We start from the raw sequence: 17,140 nt of genomic DNA, 5'->3' as shown, positions 1-17,140 counted from the left end.
GTGAATATATAAAGTGAAAAACAACAAAAATTAACAGTAAACATTACACATACAGAAGTTTCAAAACAGTAAAGACATTACAAATGTCATATTATATATATATATATATACAATGTACAAATAGTTAAAGGACACAAGATAAAATGAATAAGCATAAATATGGGTTGTATTTACAATGGTGTTTGTTCTTCACTGGTTGCCCTTTTCTCGTGGCAACAGGTCACAAATCTTGCTGCTGTGATGGCACACTGTGGAATTTCACCCAAAAGATATGGGAGTTTTTCAAAATTGGATTTGTTTTCGAATTCTTTGTGGATCTGTGTAATCTGGGGGAAATATGTCTCTCTAATATGGTCATACATTGGGCAGGAGGTTAGGAAGTGCAGCTCAGTTTCCACCTCATTTTGTGGGCAGTGAGCACATAGCCTGTCTTCTCTTGAGAGCCATGTCTGCCTACGGCGGCCTTTCTCAATAGCAAGGCTATGCTCACTGAGTCTGTACATAGTCAAAGTTTTCCTTAATTTTGGGTCAGTCACAGTGGTCAGGTATCTTTCCACAATAGTGTAAAAACTTCATAAATGTGTTGAATTATAAATCTACTGATGTCTTGCCACAGTTTTCTTACACAAATACAATGCCAAAAAAGAGGCTACACTGTTTCTGGGTGGTCATTACAAAAGGAGCAATTTGAGTTGATGTTTTCCTTAAACTTTTTCATATAGTGGTTGACAGGATAATATTTCTGAATCATTTTAAAGGAAACTTCCTTAATTTGGTTAACAAGTAGGTATGTGTGTGGCAACATCCAAACTTTTTCCCAACAGATATTATCAATAAATCCATTCCAATAAGGCATGACATAAGGTAGAGAACATCCTGCTGAAACAAGGGTGGTATCACTCTGTTGTTGAATGGACCAAAAGAGAAACACATCTTTCCAACTGATGAGTCAACAGGGTCAATAGAAGGTAGGCTCTGAGGGTCAGGTCTTGACACGTTCCTGAATAACAGAGCAACACCTGAGGAAATGGCATCTAAAACAATTGCAAAATCTTTAGGTGTTACAGGAACCTTGTAAAGTGCTAAGAATTCGGAAGGAATTATTTTTAAATGGACCGCCCTTGCCAGGAAATTCGTCCCTCGTTCATCCCGCGATGATTGTGTTTTCAGCCACCGGTAGGTAGCTTGTGGCTGCTTTATATGAGCTACAGTCAATTGTGATTTCATGTCTACTTATATTAACAATATAATTATTAATATACCCCTACTCTATGATAGCTATCAAATTAATTAGCTAACTAACATTAGCCTGCCTAGCTACTTCTGAAGGAGGAATTTTTTTCTTCTACAATTTCCAAAAACATTACTTTTATGAGACGTGTTTGTGCATTAGTTGCACAATTTAACTTATTTACATTCGTTTTTACTTACACTTGTATGTTGACTTCATATTGACATTTTAATTTATACATAAACTTGTCATGACATGCCCTGCGTTAATTATGCACATTTATCTTGAATCTGTAGATGTTAATGTTAAAATACAAATATTTGAGTTACGTTATACCGCAATGTCACATACCGTTTCTCAGCGGTTTAGCAATTATTTATTGTAGCCCTTCTTGAAACATTTACAACATAACAGATGCCACTTTCGTGACTGTTTCTTTTGCAGGGGCTTTGCCAGTGTAGACTCAACCTAATGTAGTAAGTGTAGAGTTGATGGCTTGTCCATAATATCCCGGTAACACTTCCGTTTAAACTGTTCACAAATGTCATGCGATTGTGAACAACCAGAAGCCACAGCGCAGCGGTAGTTTTGGATTTGAAGATGGGGGACGATTTAGGTGATGACTGGTGGGAACAAAAGGGCAATTCGGGTAAGTTATAATATTTCTAACAGCTGGAAGTATGTGTGCCTTTGGCTGAGCAAGATACCGTCTCATATATGTCATTGCACTGGGTGTTTTTAAAAATATCTGTAGGACAGCTAACAGATAGCTAGTAGCTAGCTAACGAGACTCCCATGCTTGGCTATTCTGTCCATGTTTAGCTGAAGGCCTTCAAAGCAATTGCTCAACTGTCCTCTTCCGAGCACGTTTCGTGTATTTTAATATTATGCCTGCGCTGTGTTCGTCCAGAAAGTTGAGCTAGTTAGCCATAGCAACATGCGTGTATGTTCTGTTTTACACGTGTGTCTAGTTGATGGAGCTCACACAGAGGTGTATTGTGGTAGTTGATGTTCGACGCGTTTTTAGACCTGTACCACAGATCTCGATAGTTTAATATTTCCAAAATGTAAATATGTTACGAACAGAGTGGACTATGTTTTGTAGACTCTACCCTTTGCAAAAGTAAAAATAAATGCGTTTATGAGTACAAGGGCGAATTATTATTACACACGCGCAGTTCAAAGAAGGCGTTCCCTAACAGAAAAATGCAAATAATGGTAGGACTTGCCAATATCAAAGATTTTTATAACTAAACCAAGGTAGACCACAGCCTGTCGTTTCCAATGGGAACAAATGAGCCATAGTGGGCAGAGCCAAGCACGCAAGGAGGGAAGCAGAGCCAAGAGATCCTATTGGTGCGTTCTAGCGTCATCTGCATATCTTATTTATGGAACAACTACTCTTTGATGTGTGTGTGTAACTCAATTCGCTTTTGCACTCCTTCTAAACAATGCAATAGTGGGGGGGTTTTATCGCCAAGGTTAAAGTTTACAAACCTTAGTACACTGCTCATAACATATTCTAGTTCTGGAAACAGAACTGTATTGAGATCAAATGTTTCATCGATGAGAACATTTACGGAATGTCGGCCAAAATCCATCTAGTTCAATCTTCTCCCACTGCCCGCCAGTGGGTTTGTGGAAACACCAAGCGGATGCTTCACATTTAAATATCCAGTGAAATATCTGTTTCAATTGTTCTACAGTTCATATCTGTGCCAATGTCATGCTTGGCTCTGCCCACCTCCTTGCTTGCATTGCGGACTATGATTAATTTGCTCCCATCGGAAACAACAGGCTGTGGTCAATCTTGGGTTAGTTATACAAATCTTTGCCTGAAGCAGAGAGAACTCTAATCCACTCTCTGTACAGGATATAATGTGCCGAAGAGACCGGCCTTTCTGCCATCTTTAAATATGAATATTCTATCATGAATGTTAATGCGCTTGAAGAGAACAGAGGATTTGCTCCTGATTATATCACCTTCACAGCTGTCCTCCAATCACAATAATTATTCAAATATTTGAACTTTTTTCTCCACAAAACATGTTGGTATCCGGTTGCTAAGCAACCATATTGTTTGTCCAGATGAAACCAGTATGTCAAAGGTTTCTAGCTCACATCTACATTCTCAAACTAAATACACACTGCAGTTCCAACCACAAAACGTCAAAATACAACAGCTTGTCTAACTAACAGCAACATTATTGTTTTTGACTTTGTTATAAATTCTAATTCTACTTTTGAGGCTCCACATGTTGTCATGGAAAATATGAACGCTATTTCCAAAACCAATGAGCATCCAGCACATATTGAATGTTGAGATTGATGAAAGGCCAGTCTCTTTGGCAATGACAGAGAGGTAAAGAATGGAATTTTAGCTAAAGAGACTGGTACTCGGACTATAGTCATTAGTTGGTAGTAATAAGGAATTCCTCTCGACTACGCCTACAAATTGGGGAAAACCAACATTCTTTCCCGTTGACCTCCTGTTGTAAAAGAGGCAACTTTTTCGTAGATTTTTTGTTATACAGAAATAACTAAACATCCCGAAAAGCTGCTGTGGTGTTCAATGTACATGTAGCCAGGTCAATTCCCAACCCATGATTGCAGTTCCTAGGGCTTCCACTAGTTGTCAACAGTCTTTAGAAAGAGTGTTAGGCTGGTTTTTGAAAAAATGAGACCGAAATTGTAGCTTTTTCTAGGTGGCTGTAGTGTTTCCAAGCGTGTGGAAGAGAGCACGTTCTTTGGTATTTTTCACCGGTAAAGACAATAACTATTCTGTCTCAAATTGTATAGTTTATTTGCGTATTAGGGTACCTAAGGTTTGATTATAAATGTAGTTTGGAGAAGTTTATTAGTTTTGTATGAATTTTGATGGAGGGAAACTGGGTTACATTGTTGACTGAAGTGCCAGCTAAACTGAGTTTTTATGGATATAAAGAAGGACATTATCGGACAAAAGGACCATTTGTGATGTAACTGGGACCTTTTGTAGTGCCAACAGAAGAAGATCATCAAAGGTTAGGCATTTTTTACATCGCTATTTCTGACTTTCGTGTCGCCCCTTCCTGGTTGAAATGTTTTTCATGTGTTTGTATGCGGGGCGCTGTCCTCAGATAATCACATGGTCTGCTTCGCCGTAAAGCCTTTTTGAAATCTGACACAGCGGCTGGATTAACAAGAAGTTAAGCTTTATTTTGATGTATTACACTTGTGATTTTATGAAAGTTAAATATTTATAATACTCTAGTTTGAATTTCGCACTCTGCAGTGCGTCCCACCTGCCCATAAGAAGTTAATTGTAGCTGTATAGTCTTTGTTTGTGTTGTTGTTCTTGGCTAGCTTAACCTTTTCACATGTGAGTTCCAAATATCTCTAACGATCGCCCCAGCGTGAGTTGTTTAAGAATATAGGACAAAACAAACATCATGACGAGACACCACAACACTACATAAAGAGAGACCTAAGACAACAACATAGCAGCAACGCATGACAACACAGCATGGTAGAAACACAGCATGGTAAAAACACAGCATGGTAAAAACACAGCATGGTAGAAACACAGCATGGTAGAAACACAGCATGGTAGAAACACAGCATGGTAGAAACACAGCATGGTAGAATCACAGCATGGTAGAAACACAACATGGTAGAAACACAACATGGTAGAAACACAACATGGTAGAAACACAACATGGTAGAAACACAACATGGTAGAAGAACAAAACATGGTACAAACATAATTGAGCACAGACAACAGCAAGAAGCTAGAGACAACAATGCATCACACAAAGCACCCACAACTGCCAGTAAGAGTGTTCATGATTGAGTCTTTGTCCAGTTTGAGTGTTTTTTTGCATCTTGTTCCAGTTGCTAGCTGCAGCGAACTGAAAGAGGAGCGACCCAGGCATGCGTGTGCTTTGGGGACCTTTATCAGAATGTGACTGGCAGAACGGATGTTGTATGTGGAGGATGAAGGCTGCAGTAGGTATGTCAGATAGAGGGGAGTGAGGCCTCAGAGGGTTTTATAAATAAGCATCAACCAGTGGGTCTTGTGACGGGAGATTACCAATTTACAGAGTAGAATAGAGTGCAGTGATGTGTCCTATCAAAGTAAGTATTTTCTGTATGTCGTGGTGATCCTACTGTAGCATACAGTATGTATGGATGGAGCATATTGTATTTACAGTTTTAGCCACATGTTTTCAAGCACTGGTGAAAACAATATTGCATAGATTGTAATGGACACCTATGATGTGTGAAAAAGGTTGTACTGATTTATATTGAGATAATGCTATTTGCCATGTGTGGCTCCATGTTTGTTGACATTATACAATTCATTCTGGGTGTCATTTGAACGTCTGTCAGACCAAAGATGTTATAATGAGGTGAAGGGTAACCCTCCGGAAGGGAAGTGAATGATCATAGATGACACACCCCCTTCAACATGCATACTGCAAACAGACCAAACTCATCTTGTCTCCTCTTATTATCTTTGGTTGACGGGAGAAAAAGAAAAAAAACATGGCGGAGCGCACAAACTACCCATCAGATTACTTTCAATTTCTAGAAAGTGTTTTACAAAATTATTTTTTATCAATTGTGAGCTCACCCATGATTAATTCTAAATAGTAATGGCTATTTGCTAATTCATATTGTGTTTTCTGACAGCCAGTTATCCAAATATGACTGCTTGTGTTACGTCAATCTTTCTTCAGTTAGAGCTAGGACTAATGTAGCCTACGTTTTCGGGTTTGGATGATTGTGTATGCTATCTCTACTTCTGTGAATGTCTGAACATCGCATCCCAAAATAAACTGGTCACATTCAGGACATAACTTCGTAAGGACTGTGTTTGTGCAAAATATTTCTATGAAAAAATAGTGTGGCAAGCTTAAATGCTGACTGTTGTGTCAATATAAACTGGATATTCTAAATAAGTGTTCTAATCACACCGGTTTGAGCGTACACTACCACGACTTACCGTTCTTTGTGCAGCTTCAATTGTCAAACAAAATTGGAAATTGTTACTCCTCCGTTGGTAATTTTCTTCCCGCATGTTTTGCAAGTTGAAATCCATTTTTTGTTGATACAGTGTCATCTTTATATCCGAAAATAATAATTTGGGGTATCATCTTTCCAAGGGCTCCATCTGAATTCACCTGCCAACTTTCCTCTGCACTGCCACGCACTTTTTCTCAGCTGGCACAATTTGATTGGTTGCTGTCCGATTCAAACTGTAATCCATGAAATTAAGAGTTGATGCACTGCACACGTTTTTTAATAGCATCATTTTTAATATTTGGACTTGCGGAGGGTGTCTGGTCGAGTCATAAGGTCCAAGTCAAGTCATGAGTCATTGGGGTCAAAGTCGAGTTGCAAGTCATCATATTTGTGACTCGAGCCCACACCTCCTGGTTATAAGTGAAATAATCTGTCTGTAAACAATTGTTGGAAAAATTACTTGTGTCATGCACAAAGTAGATGTCCTAACCGACTTGCCAAAACTATAGTTTGTTAACCTGTTGCTTCTACTCGGGACGCTTGCGTCCCAACTAGAGCTCTGGAAATGCAAATGCGCTACGCTAAATGCTAATAGTATTAGTTAAAACTCAAAAGTTCATTAAAATACACATGCAGGGTATCGAATTAAAGCTACACTCGTTGTGAATCCAGGCAACAAGTCAGATTTTTAAAATGCTTTTCGGCGAAAGCATGAGAAGCTATTATCTGATAGCATGCAACACCCCAAAAGACCCACAGGGGACGTAAACAAAATAATTAGCATTTCGGCGTTATACAAACCGCACAATAAAATAGAAAACATTCATTACCTTTCACCATCTTCTTTGTTGGCACTCCTAGATGTCCCATAAACACTATTTGGGTCTTTATTTCGATTAAATCGGTCCATATAAAGCCTAGATATCGTTATATGTAGACTGTGTGATAAACGAAAAAAACATCGTTTCAAAACGTAACGTCATTTTTTAAAATTCAAAAAGTCGACGATAAACTTTCACAAAACACTTCGAAATACGTTTGTAATGAAACTTTAGGTATTAGTAAACGTTAATAAGCGATAAAATTCATCAGGAGGCGATGTAAAGATCATTAGCTGTCCGTCTGGAAAAATGTCCGGCTAGAAACTCAACGAAAATATCCGGTCCTAGACCGGAGGAGATACGGTGTCCTGTATGTGTTTGACCAAGAAAAAACTCGAAGGGAAATGACAAGACTCTAGACACCGTGTGGAAGCTGTAGGTACTGCAACCTCAGTCAATTAATTGTGGTTCACGTTTATCAATGGGTTCAAGTAGAGCATGGATATATTTTCCCATTTTCAGTGATCAGTTTTTCCTGTGCTTTTCGATGTAAATGCCGTTCTGGTAAAGCCACAGCAGTGATTTAACCAGTTTTTTAAACGTCTGAGTGTTTTCTATCCACACAGACTAAGCAAATGCATATACTATATTCCTGGCATGAGTAGCAGGGCGCTGAAATGTTGCGCAATTTTTAACAGAATGTTCAAAAAAGTAGAGGGTCGACTTAAGAGGTTAACAAGAAATTTGTGGAGTGGTTGAAAAACGAGTTTTAATGACTCCAACCGAAGTGTGCAAACTTCCTACTTCAACTGTACTTGTCGAGTATGAACATGCTCCTACTTAGACAACTTTAAAGGTGCTAAATATTTAGGGTTGTGTCGACATACAGTATGATTACATTTAATATAGTGATATTTGACATTGACAATATATTGTGATGTGCAAGAATATACTCTATTTGAGCTTTACCAATCAATCTTGCAGTTGTATCAGTTGCGCTGTTTCAATATGTTGTACATTAATTAAATAAGCTTTATTTCTTCTTCCATACAAATATTATTTTAATGAGAATGCAACTATAATATTTTAAATAAGCACAAAAATTGCCCAGTCTGGAATGACTGTCATTAACGGCGCAAAACTATTATATCGGATATGGTGGTATTTGGAGTAACCTATCATAGAAGAGGTCTCCCCAAATATCTCCCAACCCTACTACACATAGGAGTTTTTTTTCTAGCATTGTATTTTTTTGCATAGTGTAGGGAATCATTGTACCATCAAATCACTGGGACATATCTTTTTACAGATGTTTGAAGCTGGTAGCCTAAAACTAAAGTTACTTTTGGTTCAACAACTTGAAACAGCTGTAAAAAATATATTTTTTGTCATTGAAAATATGTCACAGTGATTTAGATGGTACAATGATTCTGTACACTATTCAGTGCTTGTTTTCACATATAAACTGAAATTGAGCAAACAGTGTAGAATTTTATCTACCAGAGCAGTTTCCACTAGATATTACAGCCACAAAGTTTGATAACAGATGTTGCTCTGGCTGGAGAAATCAATAGGCGAATATCACAGCCAATCACAACACTGGCAGGTAAGTAAAACAGTGTGAAACACAATTAGCACCAGATATATTATGGACGTTTTCTGAAAATAAAAAGTAGCACCTATAAAAGAGATTTTTACATTTTAAATAGACCATCAGGAAATTGATAGATTGCGCCAATGGCATAATACATTCTTTATTGATTTACACAGCACTAGTGCAAGCATTTGGTTTCAAATATTATATCACCTGCACTGTTCGCTGCTCTGGCCCCCCAATGGTGGAACAAACTCCCTCACGACGCCAGGACAGCGGAGTCAATCACCACCTTCCGGAGACACCTGAAACCCCACCTCTTTCAGGAATACCTAGGATAGGATAAAGTAATCCTTCTCACCCCCCCCCCCCCCCCTTAAAAGATTTAGATGCACTATTGTAAAGTGGCTGTTCCACTGGATGTCTTAAGGTGAACGCACCAATTTGTAAGTCGCTCTGGATAAGAGCGTCTGCTAAATGACTTAAATGTAAATGTAATGTGTTATTTCCCTAGTTAGTAAAATAGGGAATTGTCTCAGATGTCGTTATATCTTTTCCATCTGCAATGTTCTGAACATTTCCCCTGAATTCACCCCAGCCGTGTCTATTGTGCTCAGGATGTGGTAGGTTAGTTTCTCATGTTGAACACAGTCTGACCGTTCAGTGTTTTCCCAGATTGCATGGCGGCGGCATGCGGCTGTCCTTTGCTCTGTCCAGTGTTAGTAGTGCTGTTTGTCCCTGTCGGCATACTGTAGCCTTTGGTTTGGGGATCCTGGTGGGGCCGGGCTTTAGAATTGCAGGAACCTGGCGAGTGGAAATAGAAACGTGTCAACAGGAGTCTTTCCTGATCAGGTCCTCACACACAACAGGGTTTCTGTTAGGACCGGCAATATTTTTCATTTACTGGACCCATGTGCGTTGGGTGCGTAGCCTGGTTAGGGTGTCCACCCACGGTGCTCAGAGTGACAGAAATCACATTTTAGAATATGGTAATTGATATGAACAGAACATGCAAGTCAAGGATGCAACGATGTGTGGTCCTTCTTACCGAATTCTGATGTGCTCTTTAAACATATAACTGTCCACATTTACGTTTCCTCAGCGAACAAGAGGAATAACAAACAGCAAGATTACTATGTCAATCTACTGTAGTAGAAAATATTAGGCTACATATTCTATTGGTCAGCTTGTTTGGTGAGTGCGAGCCTTTTCCAAACAGACTCTTTGACAGTTGTGGGATGATATACCAAATTCATAGGCTATTTTGAAGCAAGGCAAGACATGCATCATAACATATATTAAAATGTCCAGGCTTCGAACAATAATTATGTTTTCAAAATGCATACTTCCTCCAGCTCATTGCAAAGTGGTGTATGACGCGCTGATGAAGCCTGCCTTCCGTTCGTGTTTGATGCTGCGTTCAAAACAACTCAAATCTGAAATCTCCGACTTCCAACTTCAGTTCGTTCAAGGCAACTGGGAGAGAAACAAATTGCTACTGGGGGGGAAAACTGAGGGAAAAATAGTTTTGAACGGTCATCCAACTCGGAATTCCCACTCGGGAACTCGGGCCTCTTTCTAGAGCTCTGACTTTCCGACCTGAAGATCACGGAGGTCATGATTTGACCTCGTATTTTTCAGAGATCCCAGTTGTCTTGAAAGCACCACAAGATGCTGCAGCATCAGCTCTTGCTCTGTCTGACAGATTTTCCACTCAGACACTATGCTGTATGTGTGTGATACATAACGGATATACTGTACAGGTGTCAATTTTATTCCACTAAATTATGCAAAATAACCTGCAGACCGATAAGCATGACCAGTCAAATTTATTTCCAACTGCTATTTCCATCCACCAATAGGCTAAAAAGCATTATTTTGCAATGGGATGTTTTCTTGGCCAGAGTCTATTTTATTTATCTGCTCTATTTGTGCACCAAACCCTGACACGCATACACACAGTCATGATGGTTTTTGCACTGATTGAAAATAGAAAAAACCCAGAGTCTCTCATTTTTTCCATTGCTTGACTTTGACAGTCTGTCAGTAGGGGTGCAGCTGAACCATTCTGGCTGCCATAGCTCTGACATCACCCACTAGCGCTGCCATTGTAGGGCTTTGCATCATCACACACTGCCAAAGCAGAGTTCAATCAGTATTTGATCTGATGCTTCAAAGACACCCAATAACTGTCACATCAAAATGACTGAGTACCTGAGGAAGGTGCTCTTAAATTAGCTTCTTTGTCTATATCCATCTCCTTTACCCCCCCTCCATCTCCCTGTGTCTATATCCATCTCCTTTACCCCCCCCTCCATCTCCCTGTGTCTATATCCATCTCCTTTACCCCCCTCCATCTCCCTGTGTCATCTGCCATCTCCTTTAAATCAAATGTACGAAGGGCTGTATAAATACATCAGCTGATATCTCAAAGTGCTGTACAGAAACCCAGCCTAAAACCCCAAACAGCAAGCAATGCAGGTGTAGAAGCACGGTGGCTAGGAAAAACTCCCTAGAAAGGCCAAAACCTAGGAAGAAATCTAGAGAGGAACCAGGCTATGTGGGGAGGCCAGTCCTCTTCTGGCTGTGCCGGGTGGAGATTATAACAGAACATGGCCAAGATATTCAAATGTTCATAAATGACCAGCATGGTCCAATAATAATAAGGCAGAACAGTTGAAACTGGAGCAGCAGGATGGCCAGGTGGACTGGGGACAGCAAGGAGTCATGTCAGGTTTACCCCCCTCCATCTCCCTGTGTCTATATCCATCTCCTCTACCTCCCCATCTCCCTGTGTCTATATCCATCTCCTTTACCTCCCCATCTCCCTGTGTCTATATCAGTCTCCTTTACCTCCCCCCATCTCCCTGTGTCTATATCAGTCTCCTTTACCTCCCCCATCTCCCTGTGTCTAGATCAGTCTCCTTTACCTCCCCCATCTCCTGTGTCTAGATCAGTCTCCTTTACCTCCCCCATCTCCCTGTGTCTAGATCAGTCTCCTTTACCTCCCCCATCTCCCTGTGTCTAGATCAGTCTCCTTTACCTCCCCCCATCTCCCTGTGTCTAGATCAGTCTCCTTTACCTCCCCCCATCTCCCTGTGTCTAGATCAGTCTCCTTTACCTCCCCCCATCTCCCTGTGTCTAGATCAGTCTCCTTTACCTCCCCCCATCTCCCTGTGTCTATATCCGTCTCCTTTACCTCCCCCCATCTCCCTGTGTCTCTCCATTTCCCTGTGTCAATTCCAATTCAATTTAAGGGCTTTATTGGCATTGGGAACATATGTTAACATTGCCAAAGCAAGTGAAGTAAATAACAAACAATAATATTAACAGTAAACATTTCACTCACAGAAGTTTCAAAAGAATAAAGACATTTCAAATGTCATTATGTCTATATACAGTGTTGTAATGATGTGCAAATAAAGTACAAAAGGGAAAATAAATAAACATAAATATAGGTTGTATTTACAATGGAGTTTGTTCTTCACTGGTTGCCCTTTTCTTGTTGAAACAGGTCACAAATATTGCTGTTGTGATGGCACACCCAGTAGATATGGGAGTTATTCAAATTTGGTTGGTTTTCGAATTCTTTGTGGATCTGTGTAATCTAATATGATCATACATTTGACAGGAGGTTAGGGAGTGCAGCTCAGTTTACATCTCATTTTATGGGCAATGGGCACATAGCCTGTCTTCTCTTGAGAGCCAGGTCTGCCTACAGCATCCTTTCTAAATAGCAAGGCTATGTTCACTGAGTTTGTACATAGTCAAAGATGGTGATGCACCGATATGACATTTTTAGTCGATACCGATATCCAATATTTTCCTTGCCATAAAAAAACAACAATACCGATGACCAATATTTACAATTTTAGCAGCCTTTTTTAAGCATTCTAGTACAGTTAAATAGTTAACACACACAAATGGACGCAGCAGTCTAAGGCACATAGGGCGGCACACAATTGGCCCAGCTTCATCCGGGGTAGGCCGTCATTGTAACTAAGATATTGTTTTTAACTGACTTGCCTGGTTAAATAAAAGTTACACACCATACATACCACACTGACCAAAAATGTATTTTGTTGGTGTTTACTTATGTCCCCATTACCAGTAAAACACAATCAAAACCTATTTCTTTCACTTACTTGCTGTGCTGTTTCGTTGTTCATTTGTTCAGTCGTTTCATTCTCAACCAAGATTTCATCATACATGTCAAGCAGTGAAGATTCAGCTCTCTGTCCGTGGCCTCGGTGCGCACTATGTCCGTTTCCATTTTGTCTATGTAACATTTCACGTATAACCCTGTTTCTTGCGGTCCTTGTAACTAGCATCGAGCATGGTGGCGTCACAGTAAAGAGGCTCAGAGAGAGAACTTGTTCACAGCCTCGAGTACTTTTGTAAGTTTTAACCCCACGGTTTGTTGGCAGTTTTGTTGAGCAGGTGTTTCAATGCCATGACAGAGGGTGTCACATCTGCTGCAGACGCAGTTGATGAGCTTATTTCTCCAGTCAGTTGTTCGAATGGCACTAGGATTGTGTTCATGTTTCAAACATGTTCTCAAATGCCATTGAAATGGCAGCAGCGGTATGAGAACTAGCACATTCTTGAGCAACACGGCTTTCTTCTGTATGAAATCCTTCTCGACCCACTGTGCTGCCAGACTCCGCATGCTCATGGGGCTGACATCGCTGGTCCAAATATCAGTCGTGACGCCCATAGCAAGTAGCATAATGAATTCTATTATTTTGGCGCTAATGGATGTCACCTTTGAGTTGTCTCGCGGATCATTTCTTACTCTTTCAAATGACTGCTCAACTTGTTTAGTTGTTGGAAGTGTGCACTTAGTATTTTTCTGCTTTTGTTCTGTGTATCGATGTGTTTTCCGTGGGGTCGTTACGTTATATATGCACATCAGCTTTGTCATTGGTTTTGCACATCGGCGTTAAACTAGACATCGGGCCGAGGTTGGCATTTTTTGCGAATTTCGTCAGATTCCGATATGCTCACCGATATATTGTGCATCCCTAGTCAAAGATTTCTTTCTGCCACTGTGTACACTCTGTTTATGGCCAAATAGCATTCTAGTTTCCTATTTTTTTTTATTTTTTTTTTGTTAATTCCTTCCAATGTGTCAAGTAATTATTTTTCTTTTATCATGATTTTTGTTGGGTCTAATTGTGTTGTTGTCCTGGGGCTCTGTGGGTTCTGTTTGTGAACAGAGCCCCAGGACCAGCTTGCTTAGGAGACTCTTCTCCAGGTTCATCTCTCTGTAGGTGATGGCTTTGTTATGGAAGGTTTTGGAATCGTTACATTTTAGGTGGTTGTAGAATTTAACGTCTCTTTTCTGAATTTTGATAATTGACGGGCATCGGCCTAATTCTGCACTGCATGCATTATTTAGTGTTTTACGTAACGCGGAGGATATGTTTGGTGAATGCTTTGTCCCATTTTGTGAATTTTTGGTTGGTGAGCAGACCCCAGACCTCACAACAATAAAGGGCAATGGGTTCTATAACTGATTTGAAGTATTTTTAGCTTGACTTCAGATTCAGATGTTTTTCCCCCAACACCACTTTCCATCAATTTGTATAGCAGACCCTCATTCCAAATGGATTCAAATGCTTTTTTGAATTCATCAAAGCATGAGAATACTTTGCGTTTGTTTGTCAATTTGGATATGCATGGTGAATACGTGGTCTGTTTGATAAAAAGCCAATTTGACATTTGCTCAGTACATTGTTTTCACTGAGGAAATGTATGAGTCTGCTATTAATGATAATGCAGAGGATTTTTCGAAGGTTGCCGTTGATGCATATCCCACTGTTATTGGGGTCATTCGTCTCCACTTTTGTGGATTGGGGTGATCAGAGTGTGGTTCTAAAATATTGGGGAAGATGCCAGAGCTAAGGATGATGTTAAAGAGTTTTAGTATAGCCAATTGGAATTTGTGGTCTGTGTATTTTATCAATTCATTGAGGATACCATCAACATCCAGTCCTTTTTGGGTTGGAAGGTTTGTATTTAGTCCTGTAGTTCATTCAATATAAAGAGAATCCAGTGGGTTCTGGTTAGAAGTCGACCGACTATGATTTTCCACCGCCGATACGATTATTGGAAGACCAAAAACAGCCGATACCGATTTAAAATAAATATATATTTTAAAATAAATATTTGTAATAATGACAATTACAACAATACTGAATGAACACTTATTTTAACGCAATATAATACATCAATAAAATCAATTTAGCCTCAAATATATATTTTTTATAATGGATAAAAAATAACGGATAAAATAATGAAACATGTTCAATTTGGTTTAAACAATGCAAAAACACAGTGTTGGAGAAGAAAGTAAAAGTGCAATATGTGCCATGTATAAAAGTTTACGTTCCTTGCTCAGAACATGAGAACATATGAAAGCTGGTGGTTCCTTTTAACATGAGTCCTTAACATTCTGACTGACTGACTGAGTTTGTGGCTGTAAGGCCTCTGATGTATGGCCTGAGTTAAGCCATAATCGTTCCAAAATGTCATCAGGCCTGGTGACGGCCTCGCCAAGTGATATCATAGGCACTGGAAACGCTCCATCTATGTCAGGTTCTGTCTGTCTGCTCCTGATGGCTCCCAGCTAGTCTTCTCTCCTCTGGTGTTATAATGGTGTAGGATTCAGCTTGTCACCATAGATACAGGATACTGCATTAGTCTGTTTCTCTGTTCTTCAGCCGAGTCTTTCTTTTTCTTTTAGATTTTTTACCTTTATTTAACTAGACAAGTCAGTTAAGAACAAATAGAGTAGAGTACGTATGCTCTGTGTCTGTCTCCGTCACAACTTTGTGTGTGCTTCTTATCCTTGACTATCTCTGCTTAGGCGATATGTTTGTTTGTGGTTGAATTGCTTGCCCAAATAAGGCTACAGATTCAGTTTATTTATTTTCACATTGGAACACTGATCCTCGAAATAGATCACGTTTGGGAAAAAATGTTACCATATAAAGTAGGCCTAACCTCCCCGGGTGTGACACCCCTTCCCTTTGCTCTAGTCTACTTCACAGTGCTGCTCCCCTTTGCTCTAGTTTACTTCACAGTGCTGCCCCCCTTTGCTCTAGTCTACTACACAGTGCTGTCCCCCTTTGCTCTAGTCTACTTCACAGTGCTGTTCCCCTTTGCTCTAGTCTACTTCACAGTGCTGTTCCCCTTTGCTCTAGTCTACTTCACAGTGCTGTTCCCCTTTGCTCTAGTCTACTACACAGTGCTGCTCCCCTTTGCTCTAGTCTACTACACAGTGCTGCCCCCCTTTGCTCTAGTCTACTACACAGTGCTGCTCCCCTTTGCTCTAGTCTACTACACAGTGCTGCCCCCCTTTGCTCTAGTCTACTACACAGTGCTGCCCCCCTTTGCTCTAGTCTACTACACAGTGGTGCCCCCCTTTGCTCTAGTCTACTACACAGTGTTGCCCTTTGCTCTAGTCTACTTCACAGTGCTGTTCCCCTTTGCTCTAGTCTACTACACAGTGCTTTTTATCTGAGCTGAGATTTCCTGTGTTTCATTGGATATGACTGCAGCCGCCACACTTACACAAGGGCCTACAGAGAATACACGCATATGCTCATGCTGGGGTTGTGGTGTGGTAGAGATGAATTGGTGATGACATCAGCCTGTGAATCTCACTGATCCAAGTGCACACATGTTGTAATTCACTGCAGTTTTTTTCTGTCCCATTAATCCCTATTGGTTTGTGAGCATCTTAACACAGAGGATGGTGAAATCCTCTGTGTTAAAAATCAATTCTGACACTTTTCAACCTCATTCATCATGTCTAGCACCAAACCATTGTCTACGTATGTGAAAACAGTACATTTATATGATCTGTGGTTAAAAAGATGATAAGAAAGTCCTAAAAAAATGCTTCTGTGACGTCACCGGGTAGGATTAAAAGTAAAAGACGGTGATTTTCAAAACCTGGAAGTTGTTTCTAGCCCAAGGGAGGGGATTTTCTTGCTCCCTACGCCATCTCTAATGTCAGTGTTTGAAAATAACAGTATAAAAAATGTCATCGGGTAGAACTTTTTAGTGAATTTTTTTCCTACAAAATGTACTGTTATCACATTTATTGACACCGGTATTGTGCTGTAGATAATGCAAAAATTAGGTTGAAAAGTTGCGGAGTTGATCTTTTAGGTCTCAGTGAGTATTAAAATGGAGAGCATTAAAAACAATATCCAACTTCCAACTGCTATTTTCAACCATTTCGGAGTTATAAGGACCACGTTTACATGCGCTCAGTATTCTTATTAGTAATATCACTCATATCACTCTTCAGGTCTTATTCAGGATAAGCTGTTTACATGCACCTTTTGATATCCCACCCGCAAGTATCCCTATAGCCATGAATAAACAGAATATTCCTCATTTAAGTTCATATGAGTTAAATGGAATAGTAACTGAAATATGGAGGCCTATAACCTCTCACATGAAGCATAATAT

General features: G+C 39.9%; 1 protein-coding gene across 1 annotated transcript in view; it reads left to right on the top strand.

The window, feature by feature from the left end:
- Positions 1 to 1,599: 1,599 nt before the first annotated feature.
- The window catches only part of cmss1 (cms1 ribosomal small subunit homolog), a 62,996-nt gene continuing 47,455 nt past the window's right edge, over positions 1,600 to 17,140 (top strand). The window contains exon 1 of the mRNA XM_029640079.2: positions 1,600 to 1,880. Within this exon, the coding sequence (XP_029495939.1) occupies positions 1,832 to 1,880 (49 nt within the window). The 5' untranslated portion in view covers positions 1,600 to 1,831. The remainder of the gene's footprint in view (positions 1,881 to 17,140) is intronic.

The sequence above is a fragment of the Oncorhynchus nerka genome, linkage group LG3, assembly GCF_034236695.1.
Source record: "Oncorhynchus nerka isolate Pitt River linkage group LG3, Oner_Uvic_2.0, whole genome shotgun sequence".
In the NCBI taxonomy this organism is placed as follows: domain Eukaryota; kingdom Metazoa; phylum Chordata; class Actinopteri; order Salmoniformes; family Salmonidae; genus Oncorhynchus; species Oncorhynchus nerka.
Note: the sequence above shows the minus strand (reverse complement) of the source record. Positions and strands in the feature narration are given on the sequence as shown.